The sequence below is a fragment of the Sarcophilus harrisii genome, chromosome 2, assembly GCF_902635505.1.
Source record: "Sarcophilus harrisii chromosome 2, mSarHar1.11, whole genome shotgun sequence".
NCBI classification, from domain to species: domain Eukaryota; kingdom Metazoa; phylum Chordata; class Mammalia; order Dasyuromorphia; family Dasyuridae; genus Sarcophilus; species Sarcophilus harrisii.
The window spans coordinates 329,281,708-329,304,729 of record NC_045427.1 but is presented as its reverse complement, the minus strand read 5'-3'; the positions used below and the strand labels follow the sequence as shown (position 1 = coordinate 329,304,729).

At 38.1% G+C, this 23,022-nt stretch overlaps 2 protein-coding genes across 2 annotated transcripts; one reads left to right on the top strand and one right to left on the bottom strand.

The window, feature by feature from the left end:
• Positions 1–416: 416 nt before the first annotated feature.
• Positions 417–16,272, top strand: DNAAF2 (dynein axonemal assembly factor 2). Its single transcript, XM_031952815.1, has 3 exons — positions 417–3,128; positions 11,070–11,207; positions 15,432–16,272. Exons 1-3 carry the CDS (start codon positions 672–674, stop codon positions 15,963–15,965), a joined length of 3,129 nt encoding a protein of 1,042 aa, XP_031808675.1. The 5' UTR covers positions 417–671; the 3' UTR covers positions 15,966–16,272.
• Positions 16,273–16,346: 74 nt separating this feature from the next.
• On the bottom strand, positions 16,347–20,323 carry MGAT2 (alpha-1,6-mannosyl-glycoprotein 2-beta-N-acetylglucosaminyltransferase). The gene has a single exon (XM_012549109.3). The coding sequence runs from the start codon at positions 19,729–19,731 to the stop codon at positions 18,382–18,384; it is 1,350 nt and encodes a 449-aa protein (XP_012404563.1). The 5' UTR covers positions 19,732–20,323; the 3' UTR covers positions 16,347–18,381.
• Positions 20,324–23,022: the final 2,699 nt, after the last annotated feature.

Here is a 23,022-nt window from a genome sequence, read left to right as displayed (position 1 = left end):
GATACTGTATGAAGATGTAATCTGATGAAAGTGGATTTTTTTGGCAAAGAGACCTAATTCAGTTTCAATTGATCAAGGATGGACAGAAACAGCTACACCCAAAGAAAGAACACTGGGAAATGAATGTAAACTGTTTGCCCAGGTTATTTTTACCTTCTGAATCCAATTCTCCCTGTGCAACAAGAGAACTGTTTGGTTCTGCACACATATATCGACATATTCAACATATATAGGGCAGTGATTTTTTTTAATTGGACAAAGAATTAAAAAATAAGAGGTAATTTAGTGAAGACTCTGGTAGAGCAGAGATGACCGTTTCTAGAATTAAAAATAATAATAAAGTAGCTGAGCAGGGATACCCTTAAGAGCCGGGAGGGGAAGATTACTCATTACCGTTTTCCTCTTAAACCTGTCTCTTCTTCACCCGCAGAAGATGCAAGCTCTTTCTCCCGCCAGCTCTCCTCATCCGCAAAGGGTTGGGCACGGGTGTCACTCATCGCCATGACAACTGGCACGCGGCCGCTTCCCCCTCCCTCCGCTGTTACCAACCGGCAGTCTCTCCGGCAACTCTCTTGAGCTGTCCTCTCCGCGAGTCCGGCTAAGGGCTGATCCGGACCTGGCTGGGCCCGCAGGCAAGGGGAGAATTCCTCCCTCCAGTACTAATACAGAACATGGCCTCGAAGAAACCCGATTCGCTGCTTCAGGACCTGGACCTGAGCGCCGAGGAAGTGAAGAAGCTAACGAATGCCTTCGAGGACCCGGAGTTCCGGCGGCTCTTCGGGGAGTATGCGGCGGAGTTGTCGGATCCAGAGAATCGGAGGCGCTACGAAGAGGAAATTACGGCGCTGGAGCGGGAGCGCGGCGTGAAGGTGCAGTTCGTGCACCCGGAGCCGGGCCATGTGCTGCGCACCAGCCTTAACGGGACTCAGCGGTGCTTCCTGAACATCTGCAGCAACCCGTTACTGGACCAGCCCAGCAGCCAACCCGGCATCGGCGGCCCTCAGGGCTCCTCGCGGGGACAGCTCTGGTCCCTGCCTTACAGCCTGGCTCCGGGCCGCGAGTACATGGGCGGCCAGGGGACCCGCTACAAGGTCTACGACATCATCTTCCATCCGGACACGCTGTCGCTGGGCAAGCGCCACGAGCGATTCCGGAGCATGATCAATGCCACCGCCCTAGAGGCTGTGGAAAAGCAGTTCGGCGTAAAGCTGGACCGACGCAACGCCAAGGTCCTGAAAATCAAGTACAAAGGCACGCCGGAGGCAGCCGTGCTGCGCACGCCCCTCCCAGGAGGCCCCCCGCCCGCGCCCGAGGGGGAGGAGTCAGGGGACAGCCCTCTGCCCGCCTTCCCCTATCCCTACGCCTATCCCGATGGCGCGAAGGCCAGCGCCACGCAAGCCCGCAGCGACGCGCCTCCCCGGGAGGAGCCTCCAGACCCCGCCCCCACCGTGCCGCGTCACAGCATAGTGCAACGGCACCACGTGGATCTGCAGGATTACCGGTGCTCCCGGGATTCCTGCCCCAGCACTATACCCCGAGAGCTGGTAGTGAGCATCGAACTCCCCCTGCTGCGCTCTGCCGGACAAGCTGTCTTGGAGGTGACCGAGAAGCAGCTGTTGCTCAATTCGCGCAAGCCCGACTACAGTCTTCATCTCCCGCTTCCTTATCCCGTAGAGGAGAGCCGAGGTAGTGCTCAGTTCAACAAGGCCAAGCGGCAGCTGATCGTTACCTTGCCCGTGGTGCCTCCAAAGCACGGCATAGACCACCCGGACCCGCAGGAAGAGAAAGAGGTAGACGTGGAGGAAAAGGCAAAGGAAGAGAAGAAAAAGGAGGAGGAAGAAGAGAACAAGAGGGAGGAAGAAGACAACAAGAGGGAGGAACAAGACAACAAGAGGGAGGAACAAGACAACAAGAGGGAGGAAGAAGACAACAAGAGGGAGGAAGAAGACAACAAGAGGGAGGAACAAGACAACAAGAGGGAGGAACAAGACAACAAGAGGGAGGAACTAGACAACAAGAGGGAGGAACAAGACAACAAGAGGGAGGAACAAGACAACAAGAGGGAGGAAGAAGACAAAAAAAAGTTGAAGGAAGAGGAGAAAAAGAAAGAGAAGGGGGAAAAGGAGGAGGGAGCTGTCCGGGGAGAGGGACTACCGAAGCAAGCAGGGACGGAGGATTTGGTGAAGTCTTTGGCATCTAAAGGCATGCCGGAAACTGATGGCTCTCAGTCTGTTTGCACTTCCGAGGAAATAGGAAGCCAGTCTGATGAGCTCTTAAGGGATACTGGAATGGTTAAAGATTGGAGCCAAGACATTTCTCCAGATGCCCTCATAACTTTCCAATCTTGCCCTGAGAATGCCTGGGCTTTATCTGGTAAAGAAATGATAGACTCTCAGGAAGGTACTACCGAGGACCCAGCTGCTGGGATTGTGGCTGTTCCACCAGATGCTTCAGAGCTGTCGCTTGTTGCAAATCCCCCAAGTTGCACTAGAGAGGAGGATCTTCCTATGATCTTACCCGGGAGAAGTAATGAAATGCCAGCCTCTGGGGTACTGAACGTACCAAGGAATGCAGGTCCATCTGGTACTTCAGGGCAGCCACTTAGTAGTAAAGCAAATTTATCAAATGGCACTGTTAGAGAGGAGCCTGCCTTACCTGGGGACTGTAATGAGGTACCATCCTCTGGGACTTTGAGTTTTCCAGGTAATACAGGTTCACTAGAAGAATCCAAAAAGAAAACTAGTAGAAAGGAAAGTTTTCCAGAGAATCCGAATAAAGTTCAACCTAGAGAAACAGTTTTTTCAGAGACTAAAAGAGGGAAAATGTTATGCCCTCCTTTGAAGTGTAATCAAGATGAAGAATCTCTCATTTTGTTGATCCAAGTGCCTCAGATCCAACCACAAAGCCTTCAGAGTGATCTGAGCCCCCATCAATACAAACTTTGCTTCTCAACGCAAGATGTTTCTTATTCATTCATTTTGCAGTTTGCTCCTGAAAATAAGTTGAGCTGTAAGAAACCGAAAATTAATATTTCTTCATTCAATACAGTGATAGAATTTGCCAAGTCTCCCGAGAGTTATGGGCACTGGCGAAAGTGGTATTTTGGTTTGAGCAACAACTGTTTGCAGGTAACAGTACTCTTTTCTACTTAATAACTTTTATAATCCCATTTTTCAAAATTAGCATGCATTCCCCTTACACCATAAATACATCTTTTCATTCCGAAATCTTTTTAGTGATGTAGAATATAAATTATGGTGAAAGCCAATGTATTTGCTTTTTTAAAACGTGTGGTTTATATAGTTTAATTGTCCAGCATGAACAAAAATCGTTTGCTGAAATATAAAAGAATATATATATAAATATATATACACAAATAGCACCTAAGCAGGAGGGGATAAATTGAATTATTTTGTTTTAATTGTACCTATTTTTTGTTCCCTCTTTTATTATGTGTTTTTTTTTTTTAAATTTAATAGCCTTTTATTTACAGGATATATGCATGGGTAACTTTACAGCATTAACAATCGCCAAACCTCTTGTTCCAATTTTTCACCTCTTACCCCCACCCCCTCCCCAGATGGCAGGATGACCAGTAGATGTTAAATACATTAAAATATAAATTAGATACACAATAAGTATACATGACCAAAACGTTATTTTGCTGTACAAAAAGAATCAGACTCTGAAATATTGTACAATTAGCTTGTGAAGGAAATCAAAAATGCAGGTGGGCATAAATATAGGGATTGGGAATTCAATGTAATGGTTTTTAGTCATCTCCCAGAGTTCTTTCTCTGGGCATAGCTGGTTCAGTTCATTACCGCTCCATTGGAAATGATTTGGTTGATCTCGTTGCTGAGGATGGCCAGGTCCATCAGAACTGGTCATCATATAGTATTGTTGTTGAAGTATATAATGATCTCCTGGTCCTGCTCATTTCACTCAGCATCAGTTTGTGTAAGTCTCTCCAGGCCTTTCTGAAATCATCCTGTTGGTCATTTCTTACAGAACAGTAATATTCCATAATATTCATATACCACAATTTATTCAGCCATTCTCCAACTGATGGACATCCATTCAGTTTCCAGTTTTAGCCACTACAAAAGGGCTGCCACAAACATTCGTGCACATACAGGTCCCTTTCCCTTCTTTATAATCTCTTTGGGATATAATCCCAGTAGTAACACTGCTGGATCAAAGGGTATGCACAGTTTGATAACTTTTTGAGCATAGTTCCAAACTACTCTCCAGAATGGTCGGATTTGTTCACAACTCCACCAACAATGCATCAATGTCCCAGTTTTCCCGCATCCCCTCCAACAATCATCATTATTTTTTCCTGTCATCTTAGCCAATCTGACAGGTGTGTAGTGGTATCTTAGAGCTGTCTTAATTTGCATTTCTCTGATTAATAATGACTTGGAGCATCTTTTCATATGACTAGAAATAGTTTCAATTTCTTCATCTGAGAATTGTCTGTTCATATCCTTTGACCATTTTTCAATTTGTACCTATTTTTTGAAAATCTCATCTTCAGGGTTAATTGAGGGGAAAGGATTCTGGACTTTTAAATATAAACCTTCTGGTTTGGAATCTCTGAATCTTATACATTAAGTACATAAATGACCTTTTTTCTGGAGATAAATAAGTTAATTGTCCTTTGTCCTCTTCCACCTTTCTTTTCCAAAATAATCTATGACAGCACAGGTGATGCATGTAATGATGATACTTGACCTGCGTGTAAATTGAACTTAAGTGAGACAATTTCTGGAAAAGTCATCAGCCTCATCTCTTCCCGAGTTATGGATTTTTAAAAATCTAGTTCTTGCCCAATGATTTACAAATAAAGAAATAGAGGCCCAGGAAGTTGTGATTTTCCCTTGTCCAAGGAAATATAGTTTAGTTACCTATAGCTGGGATTCAAAGCTAGGGTCTCCAAATCCAGAGCTCTTGACATTAAAGTAAGTAGAAATCAGGCAGGTAGGTGGCACAATGGGATAGAGCACCAGCTCTCAAGTCAGAAGGACCTGAGTTCAAATGTGCTCTCAGACTTAACAATTCCTAGCTTTATGACTCTCAGCAAGTCACTTAACCCCAATTGCCTCAGCAAAAAAAATAAATAAATAAAATGTTAAATTAGAAATCAACTTAAATAATTAGAGAGAATGAAGAAACATTACACTCAATATACTTTTACAATTAATGCAAATAATAAGTAAACCTAATTCTAAACTGAAAGTTCCTATGCCTCAGTAGATAGTGTGAAGTCATCAAACATTTATGTACCTTAATATATTCCAGGCACTCTGTAAGTATGGGGGATACATAGAAACATAGGCTAAAAAAAAAATAATAATCCTCCCCTGTCAAATACCTCATAGTCTTTTTCTGCTACTCCTTTATGGAAAAGGAAAGGAATAAGCATTTTTTAAAATGCTTACTATTACCAACTAAACTACAAAATATCTTACTTGATCCTCATAATAACTTTGTAAAATAGGTGCTATTATTACCCCCATTTTACATTTGAGAAAACTGAGGCAGAAGTTAAATACCTTGCTCAGGGTCTCATAGGTAATAAGTATCTGAAGTTGAATTGAAACTCAAGCCCTGAGTTCTATGCACTTCATCACCTAGCTGCCTTAATGAGGAAAACAAGATAAAAACCATTATTTTCAAATATGATGTATACAGGATTAAATAGCTGGCCCAAGATCATCCAGTTAGTGTTTGAGACCTGATGAAAATGGAACCTTCCATATTCTAGACCTTAGGCCTGCATTCTATTTACTACCTATGCCTCTTAGCTGCACCTGTATTTAGGCAGGTGACGCTTAACCACAGAGTGCATGAAGAAGAGGGAAGGTATAAGAAGACTGGGAAGGTATGAAGGAGCCAGATTTTGTTTATTTATTTTATTATAAAAACTTTTTATTGACAGAACCCATGCCAGGATAATTTTTTACATTATCCCTTGCACTCACTTCTGTTCCGATTTTTCCCCTCTCTCCCTCCACCCCTTCCCCTAGATGGTAAGCAGTCCTATATATGTTGAATATGTCGCAGTATATCCTAGATACAATATATGTGTGCTGAACCAAACAGTTCTTTTGTTGCACAGGAAGAATTGGATTCAGAAGGTAAAAATAACCTGGGAAGAAAAACAAAAATGCAAACAGTTTACATTCATTTCCCAGTGTTCTTTCTTTGGGTCCATCATTGATCAATTGAAACTGAATTAGGTCTCTTTGTCAAAGAAATCTATTTCCATCAGAATACATCTTCATACAGTATCATTGTTGACCGTCAAGTATGTAATGATCTCCTAGTTCTACTCATTTCACTTAGCATTAGTTCATGTAAGTCTCTCCAAGCCTCTCTGTGTTCATCCTTGCTGGTCATTTCTTACAGAACAATAATATTCCATAACATTCATATACCACAATTTACCCAACCATTCTCCAATTGATGGGCATCCATTCATTTTCCAGTTTCTAGCCACTACAAACAGGGCTGCCACAAACATTTTGGCACATACAGTTCCCTTTCCCTTTTTTAGTATAAGGAGCCAGATTTTGAAGAGCCTTAAGTGCCAAAGAGAGGACTTTATATTTGGATCTAGAGATAATAGGGAGCCACTGGAATTTATTGAATTAGGAAGGTGACATCATCAGATTCAAGCTTTAGAAAAATCCTTTCGGCAGCTGTGGGGATGGAAGAGAGACTTGAGTCTGAAAGCCTGTCAGAAGGCTTTTGTAAGAAAAAACTTATTTTTTGTAAGTTAGAAATGATGAGCACCTGATTGAATTAGAGACATGGAGAGAAAGGCATTTCTCTGAAAGATGTGAGGGTAGAAAACATTTAAATATGCTAGTTGAGAGAGCATGAGGAATCTAGACTAGAAGCTTGAATGACATTGGCTGGGGCCCTAAGTGAAGAATTGTGCCAAAGAAAGATAGTAATGGGGACATTAGCAATTTATGACTGGAAAGGAGATTGGCTAATTTTGAAACAAGATCCCATTGATCTTAATGCATTATAAAGGCTCTAGAGAAAGTCCCCAGCATGTCAAGTGGACCTCCTGGGGAGGGTTTTCAAGAGAATAAGAAGTGTGAGTTGTATGTAATCTGTACCTTTGAAGAGTATTATCTTCCCACACCCCATCAGAAATCCATCCATATCAAAGAAATGTCTACCCATAAAATTACTGTGAGCATCAACTAAGATAATGTATGTAAAACACCTGGCCTACATTTACATCAAACTTTTTAATGTTTACATTTATTGCTGGGGGGAGGGAAGGGGAGAGAAGGTAGTGAGGTGGAGATCTAGGTTTATCTTTGTGGAGGAGTAGGCATTGAACTGGGTTTTCAAGAATGAATAGGGATTCAGAAAAGGAAAGGAAAGAAGCAAAGGCTTGGAAATAGTTGAATGGCCCAGAGAGTAGTAGTCTAGTCTAACTTAATCATGTTGGGGAATAATATGAGAAAGACTGGAAAATAAGATACAACCAGAGTTTTCCATGAAACTGCAACTTGCAATTATTGAAAGTTTTTCCTTTTAAGTATTTAATAAATACAAAATCTAAGATTTAAAGCTGGACATTTTCTTTCAGGATACTTCTCTTCTGTGCATCTTTAAAAAATGTTCTGGTTTTTTTTTTCTTATTTGGCAACTCTGTATCATTGTTGAGGTTGGGAAAGGGGAAAAGTTTATTGTAAATAACACCATTGCAAAAGCTGTCCAGAATTCTAAGAGAATTTAGCAGAGAAACAGAAGCAAGGAAACACATTCATCCAGATTCTGTCATAGATATGGTAATTCTCATGACCAGCAGGATGAATACAGAGAGGGTTGGAGAGACTTAACAGGAACTGATACTAAGTGAAATGAGCAGAACCAGGAGATCATTATATACTTCAACAACGTAACTGTCTATGAGGATGTATTCTGATGGAAGTGGATTTCTTTGACAAAGAGAAGATCTAACTGTTTCAGTTGATCAATAATGGACAGAAACAGCTACACCCAAAGAAAGAACACTGGGAAATGAACGTAAACTGTTTGCATTTTTGTTTTTCTTCCCGGGTTATTTCTACCTTCTGAATCCAATTCTCCCTGTGCAACAAGAGAACTGTTCGGTTCTACACACATATATTGTATCTAGGATATACTGTGACATATTTAACATGTATAGGACTGCTGGCCATCTGGGGAAGGGTGGAGGGAGGGAGGGGAAAAATCAGAACAGAAGTGAGTGCAAGGGATAATGTAAAAAATTACCCTGGTATGGGTTCTGTCAATAAAAAGTTATTTAAAAAAAAAAAAAAGATATGGTAATTCTCTGGCTCATAGGCAAGAAGGAGCAATGGTCTCTAGTATTCATTAACCAACAAATTAAATTAAATGGAGAGCTATACTGGGACCAAATAGATATTAGTCCCAGGGCTATCATCTCAAAGAATCCAGCACGAAGTATCAGAGAGCAAGCTTTTTCTATTTCTTCTATTTCTTTTTCTAAAATGGGACTGTTTAGTTTATTTACATCTTCCTCTGGAAGAATCTGGACACTATATTTTTGAAGGTATTCTTCCATTTCATTTAAGTTTTTGAATTTATTGGCATAAAGTTGGGCAGAGTAACTCCTAATTATTGCTCTAATTTCCTCTTCGTTAGTGGCGAGTGTTCTCCTTTTTCATTTTTAAGACTTAACAATTTGATTTTTCCCCTTTCCTTTTTTTAATCAGATTTACTAAAGGCTTGTCTATTTTGTTGATTTTTTCATAGAACCAACTCTTAGTTTTATTCAATTCAATAGTTTTTTTACTTTCAACTTTATTGATCTCTCCTTTTATTTTTAGAATTTAAAGTTTAGAGTTTCAAGTTTGACTGGGGGTTTTTAATTTGTTCCTTTTCTAGCATTTTTAGTTGCAAGCCCAATTCACTGACCTTCTCTTTCTCTATTTTATGCAAGTAGGCCTCTAGAGATATGAAATTTCCCCTAATTACCGCTTTGGTTGCATCACACATTTTGGTATGACGTCTCATTGTTGTCATTTTCTTGGGTGAAGTTATTATGTCTGATTTGCTGTTTCACCCAATCATTCTTTAGTATGAAATTATTTAGTTTCCAATTATTTTTTGGTCTGTTTTCCCCTGACTTTTTGTTGAATGTAATTTTCATTGCATCGTGGTCTGAAAAGAATGCATTTACTATTTCTGCCTTACTGCATTTGAGTTTGAGGTTTTTATGTCCTAATATATGGTCATTTATTACCAGGTCTTAAACCAAAAGCAATCTGACTCTTAATGGATCACCATTAGATCCTTGGCCAAGTCCATTTAATCCAAGAGTCTAAGGGAAGAAATGTTATTATATTCCTAGGTCAGAAGACTTTTATAATCATTGACAGATTGTTAGAACAATAACACTTAAAGTTGGGGGAAGGGGAGGAACAGAACTTCAGGATCACTGATTCTAAAGCTAGAAGACTTTAGAATCATTGGCAGATTGTTAAAACAGAGACATTCTAAGGTCTGGGGACCTTTAAATTATTGCTGTTTCCCTTAGAAGCTATACTTTTGCTCTGGAGGAGAAAGTGAGGCAGGTGACCTTACACAGCCCTCCTTCACTTAAATCCAATTTACTTGCCTGTTATGGCATCACCTTCCTGATGTCTTTGAAAATGAAAGACAACAAATTTCACCTGAAATCCTGTCATTTTGAAAATAGATTAAATTTTTTTTTTTCTGAGGCAATTGGGATTAAGTGACTTGCCCAGGGGCTGATGCTCTATCCACTGCTCCACCTAGCTCCCTCTAGATTAAACTTTGATATTGAGCACCCTAAATTAGTAATAATAATAATAATAATTTTTAGCCCTTACTATGTGCCAGGTGCTATGCTAAGCACTTTATAATTATTAGCTCATTTCTTTTTAAAAATTTAATATTTAACTTTTACCCAAGTGATAAGGTACAGCTTCTAGGAGAAATATAGCAATAATCCTAAGATTCCCTTGACCTTAGAGTGTTATTGTTCTAACTATCTGTCAATGATTCTTAAGTCTTTGATAAGCAAATTCTTGAGATCACTCCTCTGTTCTACCTCCGAGTCATAAAATTAGCATATCGGTGACATGAAGAACTAGATAAATTTGTCTCTTTGCTCCTGGTTCTTTCCTAAATCCTTTTGGAACTTAACCCTCTTCAATTACAAAAAACTTGGCCACTTGATTTGAAGATGGATTCAAGCCTGCAAATTCTTTGGGAACATTTCATGACCCTCTTTTGGTCTCCTTTTGATCATTAACACAATTATGTGTAAAAACAATTTTTAATTTATTAACTTATTTGACCTTCACAACAATCCTTTGAAGTAGATATTATCTTCTCCATTTTACAGATAAGTAAATTTAGGCAGATCAGGTTAAAGTGATTTCCCCAAGGTTTTACAGCTAAGTGTCTGAAGCTTGATTGGAACTCAGGTCTTCCTAACTCCAGAACTAAGACTGTCTACTAGGAGCCAGTAGAGTCTCTGCATCCAGAGAGAGGACTATGGAGTCTGACTGTGAATCACAACATAGTATTTTCACCTTTTTTGTTGTTTGCTTGCTTTCTTTTTCTTTCTCATTTTCCCCTTTTGATCTGATTTTTCTTGTGCAGCATGATAAAATATGGAAATATTTTATTTAGAAGAATTACACATGTTTAATCTATATTAGGTTATTTGCTGTCTAGGAGAGGTGGAAAAGGGGGAAGGAGGGAGAAAAATGTGGAACATAAGATTTTGCAAGAGTGAATGTTGAAAATTACCTTTTGCATGTATTTTGAAAAATAAAAAGCTATTATTTTAAAAAAAATTGCCTCTTCATAAGCAGGTGTTTCAAATCTAACAAGGCCAGTAATCACTAATACTTTAAGGTTTACAAAGTAGTTTGAGTGTTTTATTTTATTCTTACAACTGCTTTTATGATCCTCACTGTATAACTAACTGAGTTAAATAATAGTTTGTGTACAATAATGAAGGGAAATGCACAATGCTTTTCTTTTTTTTTTTTTTAAAGGAAAGATTTTTTGTCATTGAAGAAAATGTTGATGAATTTCTTGAAGGTGTTTTCAATTTTGAAAAACCAGCTCCCAAAAACCAGCCATTAATTGAAGTACTTGATGTTAGTGATAAGAAGACCGAAATTCAGTTAAAGGTAATATTTTGGTGAACTCTCTAGAGGAAAGATTTATGAAATTAAAAGTCTAATAATCCCATTCTTGCCATTTTAGTGTCATTAATTAATGTATTAAACATTAATAATTATGCTTAATTTAATTACACTTACAGGAAAGATACATAGTCCTAGATGCTGCATTTATAATGCTATTTAGACTATATTTTCTTTTTTTTTTTTTTTTTTTCCCAGAAAATAGTCTTTTTTTTTTTTTTTTTTTATTTAATAGCCTTTAATTTACAGGATATATATACATGGGTAACTTTACAGCATTAACAATTGCCAAACCTCTTGTTCCAATTTTTCACCTCTTACCCCACCCCCCCCCTCCCTAAATGGCAGGATGACCATAGACTATATTTTCTAATACTAGATTCAAATTCATTTGAATGATGGTACTACTCAGTCCTACAATTTTTTAGTTATTTTAATAATTATTAATATTAATTTTATGAAGTACTTACTTAGCATAGTACATCAGGAGTACACAATACTTAGTAAATGCTTTTTGATTGATTGCTGATCTTGAAGTAGAAAATTCATGAGTTTCAGATAGTTTAATTAAGTCTTTCTGTAGAATTTGGCACTGGTGTATAATAGAAGCTAGAAATTGACCTGGAATTTTTAGGTTCCTGTATCATAGAATTTTGGAATTTGAAAGGGATTTTAGATCATCTATTATAATTCCCTCATTTTGCAAATTAAGAAATTGAGACCCAAGGAGTTTAAAGTGTTATATACAGCAAGCTAGTGCTGATTGCCAAACAGTGCTCTTAACTTTCAGTTCATTTAATCATTCCATTACCAGTCTACCATGTACACCAATGTTAAAAAAAACAATTAAATGGAATATCTTAATTTTAATTTTCTCTAGAGAAAATACTTGATCTATGACAGGTGATAAATAAGTCTCTTATAATCATGCACAAATTATATTTTATATTATAATTTACATGTATGTTAGTTTGTAAAGAACTCTACATATGTTATCTCATTTGAACTTCAGAATACTCATTGTGAGAAATATACAGTTATACATTGTGATATATATTCAAAACACTCATTGGGAGATGATAGTTATCTCCAATTTACAGAAGAAAACTGAAGCTGAGGGAGGTAAAAGGGGTTTCTTTCCCAATTATTGTGAGAGATAAGACTTGAAAGCAGGATTACCTGTTTCCAAGTCAAGCATTTTATTCACATGCCCTCTATACCCATTCTAGCTATATATGCCACAGAATCTAGGATAGAAAGTTATGAGTAACTGATAGTAAACAAAATAATCAAAATCCTATAGTCACACAGATCTTAATACTTTAGTTTAATGGACTTTCACATACAAAACAAAAATAGTTAAACTTAGACTTTTTCTTAAGCTTCATATCTCTTGCGTAATTGAAACCTTTTCTTGATTTTTGTTATTAGAGTTAATATACTATCTACACTTTCTATTTTATTAAACTTTAGGTTTTTGGCCAGGCTAGCTTTCATTTGGGGCATATATTATAATAAAATACAATAATATTGCCTGTTATGTGTAGGCCCTGGAAGAGAAAGTTTAGATTTTTTTACATTATAGTATTGGCCCTTCTAGAATTTATGTGCCTGCCTCAGGTTTATGAGGTACCTGTTTTCTTGGTCTTCTGCTTCCCCAGTGAGTCCTTTCCTGAAATTCCAACCTATAAAGATTTTTCAGTCACTTCTCTCAACTTTATTAATCATATATGAGTCATGGAAGCTTTTTTCCCCTTGCTGTCTGAATGGCAAAGAGCTTTCCCTATTTGTCCTTCAAAAATTGTTCCTCTGGGCTTTAGACTGGGCTATGTTGCACTAGAGAAGTCAATGCCTCCGGGTTCTGGAATCTTTTTCCTTACATTGACCCGGGATCTCTGTCCTTAACGGTTTGCCTGAAAATAAGTTTAGTAGTCTGACATAAAGATTTTGTCCATCCTAAAAACAAAGTGTTGGCTTCTTGAACTGTTTCTCTGAACTGATTAAATGATCCTTCTCTTCCTTAGAGAATGTGCTATCTAGGAGGAAGAAATGTTGCCTTTAGGATTACAGCTTCCCCGAGTTTCAAGCCCCCATACTTTTCCTAAAGTAGACTCTCCTCATCCTAGCCTAAACTTTCCTAATTGCTGTTTCTCCCCTTGGTTGTAAATCTCTGATTTCTGTTCCTAACTTGTCAGCAGGACCAAGACAACAGATACTTCGAGGGTCAGTAAAAAATTGACATCTTTCTCCATTCCAACATACTTTCCTATAATAGGTTGATGAATTTTGGCTCACCACCTCCCTGTAGGATAAGAATTTATTAAAATCCTCAAGTTCATAACAACAAAATATAAAATAAACAATAACAGACCACTTCTCCCCAATAAGGGTGCCAGTCCCACATGGGTCTTCAATAAATAGGCTATAAATTGTGAAATGAAATTAATCATTTAGATAATTTTTATATTTTGCCATTTGTTTTTCACTTTTAAACATTCACTTAGTCAAGCCAATGATCTAGCACCTATTTCAAGAATTCTGAACCTTATGTTTTGTTGATTTGGTCTCTGATTAATCACAAAAAAAAATAGACTAACATTTTAGTTGCAGTACTACAAAACTCCTTATTCTTTCATTTATGAGTTTTATCTGTCACTTTTTATATATTGCCAAAAGTATTTTTGATATTATTATTTTGATAATAAATAAATAAAAAGATAATAAAGGTTCTAGAAAAAGAATGAGTTATTAAAGAGAACTGGATGAAGTGGATGAGGCTGGTTATCTAAGCTAGCTTTATCATTCCTTCCTTGGGTCAGGGTATTTTGAAAGCTCAGGATGTGTCTGACATTTCTGCAAATTAGCTGAGAGAGAGCAAATAGTGGACAGCACAAAAGATAACTTGGATTGTTGCTTTCTTTTTATTGTGATACAGATAGTCTTCAGAGAAATAGTATTTGCTCATCTAAGCCATACAACCACCAGAGAAAATACATAAACATGTCCAAAAGAAAATGAATAAAGATAAAGGTACTGAGGGTCAGAGACCATAAGCTTTTCTAAGAATGATGGAATTGTATCTATTCTTAGAAGAAGACACTTTTAGAAGCCAGATAGGAAAGTGCCTCAAAAATTGTTTTATTCAGGTATCTGAGAACAAAAACAGTAACTCATAAAAGCCAAGGGTGGTCAAAGAATACAAGTGCAATGTGTTTCTAAGGCTTAGAGAGCAGCTTACATAAGTTCTGGGTGTGCAACATATACCTCATGGTAGAATTCTGTGTATTTTTGTTTAGGATCCAAATCAGTTTTGAAACTTATACTTATTAAAACTTGTCTTCTTTATGACTTACTTTATCTTACATTGTAACCTACCTTGTATTTTTTCTAGATTTCTTTAGTTTACCTTAATTTCTTAGGTAATTTCCTCTTTAAATATTTGTGAAATTAGTATGTTTAGTTAATATTTATACATATAACTAAACCATTCCCCAAACTGAAGTACTTGGTGTATCTATATTAATTTTTCATCATGACTAGATCCTATTTGTTTGTGGGTTTTTTTTTTTTACTTAGTCTTATTTCTATATTTAAGTAAAAGATTATTTTAACTTAAATAAAAAGACAAGAAAGGAAGTAGGAAAATAATCTTCAATAAAGATTGAGGAACAGTATACTTAAGGCAACAGTAAAATTTAAACCAACTCAGCACCCTAGAGGAGATCTGAGAAGAGGTGTGTGAGTGACTGGGAACCTAAGAGCGATAAGCCAAGGCTAACTAATGAAGCTGAATGAAGCTTTTTGTTGCCTGGACTAGTCCTCACAGCTTTCTGCAGACATGGATAGGTTGGCATCAACATAGTTGGGGGCAATGATATACAAATCTAATTTTGTGAAAGTGGGTAAAAATAATTTTTGCTACCTTTTATATCCTGGTATGAGATGGATTATGTCTCAATAGAAACTAAATAACAATTTAGTTTTATTAATTAATAAATTACTGCTGTATCTAAAAAATTATACATCTAATAGATTAGAGAATTAACTTAATTGCCAATTCTAAATCTTCTGATTTTTTGACACATAGAATTTGTAGTAATGTATTCTTTTAGAGATGACTTATGTGTTCTAATATTTAGTCATTTTAACAAAGCCTTACCATTTAATTGTTTTTGTTTCAAAAAGCAATACATTTATTTCTTTTGACAGTCAATAGACGGAGAAGTAGAAGTACAAGAAGTAGATGGCCAAAATCAGCATAATGGAAAAGAACAAAGAATTAAAATAAGAAGCCATCTGACTGAAAAAGAAAATAAACTTCAGATAAATACAAAAAACAATAATAGTAAAACTGATGTCGAAAAAGAACATACAAAAGGAAACATCAAACCTTCTGATAGTTATACAGCAGATAAAGCATTAAAAAAGAGAAGCTGCAGGTCAGCCCTCTGCCTGCAACATGACCCTGCTGGTGCTGCTACAGAAGTTATTGGAAAATCTCAACAATCTGACTCGGTGTCCAAACCTGTTTTCACAAAAGAAAAAATCGCCATTTATTCAAATAATGAAAAACAAAACTTAAAACAACCAACATTGGTGGAAGAGAAAAAACCAGATAAAGATCACATACTTCAAAATATAAAAGAAACCGATATGAAGGATGGAAGTGTACAAATTATTAAAGAACATGTGACTAATTGTGCATTTACTTTTCAAAATTCTTTGTTGTTTGATTTGGATTAATTTGGAAATTTTATCACATTCAAGATATACTATAAAATCCTTAGATTCATAATAGAGAATGATATCTAACATTTAGCACATATCTAAATTCTCTTAGCATCAAATTCAGAATCTGGCAGGAACTACTGGTTCTGAGTAGTTCTGATGCTAAGAGAAAATGATAATAAAATATTTACCTGTTTACTTTTACAAGTGACTATTTAACAGCAGTTTCAACCATTAGCTATATTAGATCCTTTTAGTTTTTAAATTAGTATTAAATACTAATATTAAGTAAATTTAAAAATTCCCCTAAGATTTTTCTAAATTATTATGAGTGCTTTAAATTTTAAAAATTTAACATTTTTTTCCCCTTTGTTGATAATTTTTTTTGTCTTGAAATATACCCAAAATTGGAATGTTTGTTACTCATTATAGTTCCTAAGAAGTTAGGCATCAACTAGCAATACATAGGGCAGAATTTTAAAACTGTGATATCTTAAACCAGGTTTTATCCAATTATTCTAGACTTGCATTATATCATAAAGAACTTCTATCCTAGCTCAGAAGGGATTTAAAAAAAACCTTTTTTTTAAACCCTTGACAATCACTAAACAAAATAAAATATTCCCCAAACAAAATAGTATTTAATATTTTTGCTTCAGCTCTGAAAATGTTTGTTTTTTGCCTTACCCTATATAATAGGATATCAGACACTTTTTCTAATGATTACTTTAAAATTTCATCAGTGTTTCTTAGAATGTATTACTAAAATATTAAAATGTCTTTTAGTTTCACATAACAGTAACTTTTTTCAAGAAAAATATTTAAAAATTGAAGAAGAAAATTTGTTATATTCCAGAAAACAAAAATAAAATCTACATAAAGTAAATTTTTCATGCTTCCTGGAATGGGAGAAAAATAAAGTCAAAGACATGAAATGAACATTCAATTAATTCCCTGCAATACAGTCTGTTATCATTAGGCTTTTGACTAAAACTCACTTGAATCCAGCAGGAACAAGAAGTTTAAAAGTACTTATTTGCTGGCCAACAAGGTATACCGAGTGAAGAAATGTGTTACTTTTTGGACTGTACATAGTGGCTGACCCATTGAGTCATTGAAAATCCCAGAAAACTGATCTGGGGTTTTGAGAGCTTTTTAGAATGAGAATTTTAGGCCAAACCTGCAAAATCTGGGAAACCTAAGCTAGGAGTGATGAGAGGTATAGGATGATGGGCAAAATGCTGCATAAAAAGTTTCTTCTCAGCTGGATAGAATGTGATAAAGACTTTAAATCCATGTAATTAGTTTATTTTTGTTGGATTTTCTCGCATTTATTTTGTATAGAATCTAGTTTTCTTTAGTCAACTACAATTGGATAAAATTAAAATTTTTTACTACTCCATGTATGAATATTTTAAATAAGCTTCTGGGTCTTTGTAATTTGTCATTTTAAGTTTCATTTCCATTAAAGTCTTATCGTTTTCTGTGTTTGGATAATTTGAAAGTTAAATATTTTCTTCCAAAAAGGACTGGTTCATTGGTATTCTTTTTGGGAAAGGATGAATTATTTGAAATTAAGAATTATTACACATTCTTAGTAGTTAATTCAAACTCACATGCTTAGCTGATCTTCACAACTTCCCTCTGAGGTAGGTAATACACTTTTATTCATTTTACAGATGAAGAGATTGAGGTTCAGAGAGGTTACACAGTGGGGCAAGACCATTGTATGTCCAGTTCCTCCGATTCCTAGTCTAGTATTCTTATGTTTTCCAAATAACATTAGATTTTTAAATACAAAGGTCAACTAAATTTTGACATTGGGGTTATAAAATTGACCTAAAAAATATCAAGAATTCTTAAATGCAAACATGTGGATTTTTATTTTGGCAACCTTAAAAAAAAACAAAACATTTCTACATTAAAGTAGAAACAATGTTTTAAGTTTTCTATACCAAAAGAAAGACTGTTCTGTTCAGGCAGGTCTTCATGTAATATTACATAATTATCTGCCATTCTGAAAATAACTTGATTGGATTATAAAACCAGTCGTACTTTTACTGTTTTTTACAATTTAAAAAATGATTTTCAGTGTTTAAAAATTTTCAAAGTAGAAAAGTACACAAACATAAAAATTTGTAATAGATGAATTTTAGTAGTTTTTTCTTATTCCACAGCCCTTCCAATTTAATTTTTTGGTAGTTGGGATTTTGGACTTTGGAATACTACCCTCAAAACAGAATTTGTTCCAGTTAAAAATGTAAAAGATGTGATTAAAAAAAAAATACTATTTTTTCAACACTTTCAACAAGAATGTTTATTTGTATTAAAGCAGAAACCAAATCCTAAATCATTTTATACAGTTTTGTGTCCTTTAGACCAAAAAGATCCCAAGTTTTAAAAACTGTCATTTTTTTTATTTTTGCAGTTCTCACTGCAGTCTTCTATAACTTTTACAGAGTTCATGGTCCCTAATATCTCCCCACCCTCCATTTTTCCCATGTGGGAGGAGAGGAGCCAAAGCATATTTTTTAATGATACTTAGACTCTTAGGAAACAGATACTGTTTGTTTTTGTTTAAGAGCAATTCAATTTGGGCACTCTGGGTGGATGGTCTACAGGGATCCTTGTGGTGCATACCACAGTCTCCAGCATGATAAATCCTAGGAACTTCAGGAACCATGACTTTCCAGAAATTTTTAAGACAAGTTGTAGTCAAATATTGAAGAGTCCAGTCCCAGTTATAATCATCATAAGTACAGAAAGTATCTGTGCACTCAATCAGTTTCTCATATGTACCTCGAGTCAACACTAGGCCCATATTGTGCTCCGTAGATTTCCAAGTTTTCACTTCCACCTTGTCTGCTTTGCCAAAGAAACTTCGACTAACAGAATAGGACCCCAGGGAGAGCACATCACACTCAGGGCATTCCTGCAGTTTCAATTTCCACATTTTTTTGAGCACGTGAAAAAAGTCTGGGGATAGATAGTGATCCTCCTCCAGAAAGACTATAAGACCAGCATAATTATGGAGAATCTTGACCCTCTCCCAGACGAAATGCAGCTTCCACCACCAGTGGTGTTTGGTCTGAGAAAACTTGGCCTCTCGGTAATGGCCGAAGGAGTCCGGATATTCCGCATTGATGCAGCCCATTTTCAAAGCCGCTTTCTTCTCCAAGTCTCGGGGACAATCTTTGGGGTCGTTGCCGGGGAACTCGTTGGGATACAGCTGGATGCTGAAAGGGAAGAAGACCTGCAGCACTGGGCAGAAATCTATTCCGGCGATCAGCTGATTGATCTCGGCCGACCAAAAATCGTGGCTAAAGATGACTAAGAGGTTACCGATGCCCTGGACTCTGCGAAGCGAGTCCAGTAGCAGCTTGAGGTAGTCGGGCCGGTTGTGCACCTGGACCACCAGCACGAGCTCCGGCTCCAGTTGCGCGGGGCCCCCGGCAGCACCGCCGCCGGCCTTTTCGCCGCCAGCTCCCGCGGCTCCCGCTCCCCCAGACGCCGCGTTTCTCAGCGTCTGGTCAAAGTTCACCTGATACACCAGCGACCGGTACACCAGCGTCATGTTGTCCACCTCGGGCGGCGGGGCTGCCGTACCGTTGGGAAATCGGCGGAGGTCGCCGGGGCCTGCAACCCGCGCCGGAGCAGACGCCGAGCCGGCGAAGGCCTCATTCTTCCGCTGCCGCCCGTTACTGCTCCAGAAGACGAAGCCGCAGGCAGCCACCACCAGCGTCAGAATCAGCACCTTCCGCTTGTAGATGCGGAACCTCATGGTCCCCGAGGTCGCGGGGCGGGGAGGAGGGAGCGGGCTAGCTAGTGGCTTCCGAACGCGGGGAGCCTTAGCTTCGGCGGGCGCGCTGGACCGCCGTGATCCCCGCCCGTAGCAGCACCAATCCCCCGGGCTAACTCATCCCCGGCCCGATGGGAGATGGGCACTGGGGCCGTCCCGAGGCCCGAAGCAACGGAGCCGCAGCCTCGGCGGTCCTCAGCGGCTCCACGCCGCCGCGGCGCGGCCCATTCTCCCCTTCAGCAGCAGCAGCTACACGGCCGCTAAGAGACCCGGCTCTCGGGGCTCTGTGCTCTCGCCATTCAGCATAGAGGGTCCGGGAGGAGCGCGCCACAGTTTCAGTACCTTCACCCAGCTCTCCTCCGGCACGCCGAGCCAGCCTGCGCTTCTTCCGCGCTCATTCTCGCGCAGCCCCCTCTCCTCGCTGGCAGCGGAGCGACGCAGGTGGCAGCTGGGCTCGAGCCGAGGCGGCGTAGATTGTGACACAGCTGGCGACCGTCTCAGCCTCCGGCCCCACGCCCCGCCTCCTTGCCTCCTGGTTGGTTCCTTTCAGTCACGTCTCGAGACGCCTTAACCGGCCTCCTGTAGCCCATTAGGCAGGGGCACCGTCATTCAGTTTTAGTCGTCCCGCCCCTTCCCGTCAGGCGCGAGGTGATGAGTTGGAGCACAGGTGCCCAGGTAACATTTGCATAGGAGCCGGGCTGAGGGGAGCGTTCTATTTCAGATGGATGAAACCTGTCCGGGCACCCACACGGTGAAGTGACGGCATACTAAGATGAGGGCCTTCTTGGCTTTGTCGCTGATATTTTGCAACAATGACACGTCATCTTTGAAAGCCTAGTTTCTGGGAAAACTTGTATGAGTGTAGTAGGAATGTGGCGTCTCTGGACTTCTTGAAAAGGCATCAGAAATGAGAAAGTGTAAGGGCACAAGAACAGTTAAAAACCCAGTCCCTGGCTTTCTCTGATGGATAAAAAATGAAATAAAAACTAGCGTTTGGGCTTTTAACTTTTTTAAAAGTTACAATGCCACCTCTTCAAGAAACTTATGAGTCACAGGATAGGGATTGACTCTCTGTTCGATCATTTACTTCCTAAAATGTTTTTCGTTTTCCAATTTGTACTTTATGCAGTTATATTCTCGTGACTTTGAGGAGCCTGTTTCTGAATTTGTTTCTTCATCGCCTCTAAATCTTTGATCCTGTGGCATCACGTGTTACTTTATGTTCCATTATACATTAATTTATGCAATACCGTGTTAATAGTGATGCTCATACCCAGACTATAATGGTGAATTCCCAGAAGACAAAGACTGTCTTACCCTATTCAGCACATTCCCCATTTCCACCTCCCTCTCCAGCAAGTAGAATCACTACTTCGGAGAAGAATTATAATAGTAGGTGACTTGATTGTTACAAGTCTACAGTTATCCCCATTCTACAAATGAAGAAGTGAGGCTCTAAGAAAGTAAATGACTTAGTTAGTGTCAGATAGCTAGTAAGTATTAGAGACAGAATGGAAAGGCCAGAGCTCTTAATCTCTATACCACCAATGTCTCAACAAAATGTATGTACTGAACAGCAAAGGGAAACTAGGTATTACCCCAAGGTAACCTATCATGCAAAATGGCTTTTTTTAATATGAAAAAAAAAAAAAAATGAGTTGCTCCACTGAGGTCAGAAACTTTCCTTTTGAAATAATCCAAAAATGCAAAGAGGTCAAAGAAATTAAACTATTTTGAAGATATCCAAACATGCAAAGAGGTGATAGAAATTAAACTTTTTAAAAAGTAATCTAGATTGGATGAAATTAAGGTATAAAAGATAGTAACTACTAGCCTTAAGGAGGCAATTAAGAATATTGGAACCTCTGAGGCATACCTAATAGATGGTGTAATATTTCACCTAATTAAAATAACAAAGATTTGGAATTTCAAAAAGAACTTGAAACTTGAAAAGGAAAAGAACACAACTGGGACATGCTGATGAAATGAGGTTGGGGGAGAAGAACAAAATTTTTTGAAATTGAGAAAGTGGGCAGCGAAGAGAGGAAGAAATATAAGAAAGATAACAAAGAATCCTAGGTTCTGTCTTTAGGCAATCAACTAGCATTTTTTTTTTTCAGTTTTGTTTTTTTTTAACTTTTTATTGACAGAACATAGGGCTGGGTAATTTTTTACATTATCCCTTGCACTCACTTCTGTTCTGACTTTTACCTTCCCTTCCTCCACCCCCTCCCCTAGATGGCAACCAGTCTTATACATGTTAAATATGTTACAGTATATCCTAGATGCAATATATGTGTGCAGAACCAAACAGTTCTTTTGTTGCACAGGGAGAATTGGATTCAGAAGGTAAAAATAACCTGGGAAGAAAAACAAAAATGCAAACAGTTTACACTCATTTCCCAGTGTTCCTTCTCTGGGTGTAGCTGCTTCCATCATTGGTCAATTGGAACTGAGTTAGATCTTCTCTTTGTTAAAGATATCCACTTCCATCAGAATACATCCTCATACAGTATCGTTGTTGAAGTATATAATGATCTCCTGGTTCTGCTCATTTCACTTAGCATCAGTTCACATAAGTCTCTCCAAGCCTCTCTGTATTCATCCTGCTGGTCATTTCTTACAGAACAATAATATTCCATAACATTCATATACCACAATTTACCCAAACATTCTCCAATTGATGGGCATTCATTCATTTTCCAGTTTCTGCCAGGAAACAGGGCTGCCACAAATATTTTGGCACATACAGGTCCCTTCCCTTTCCCTTATATCTTTGGGATATAAGCCCAGTAGTAGCACTGCTGGATCAAAGGGTATACACAGTTTGATAACTTTTTGGCATAATTCCAGATAGCTCTCCAGAATGATTGGATTCTCACCTAGCATTTTTTAAGTTTACTATGTTGGAGGCACTGTACTAAACATTGGGAATAAAGCACAAAACACAGTTCCTAGCCTCAAGGAGTCCACATTTCATTGGAGGACTTAACATACAAATTACTATATGTGTTAAAGATTTGTAATCTCAGAATGAAGGCAACAGTAATTGGGAACTGGAAAAAATGTCAAATTTGAGATTTCTGAAGGAAGCTAGGGGAGCCAGAAGATATATTTTTGGAGAAACAGCATTCTGGGAATAGAAGAAAAGGCAGTCACATTTATGAAAAAAAATCCTCAAAAAACCCCCAAACAAGGTAATCTGTGACCAGGCACTAGCAGTAAGTGGAATTATTAAAGTATTCTTGCAGAATGTAAAATTGAGCTGAGATT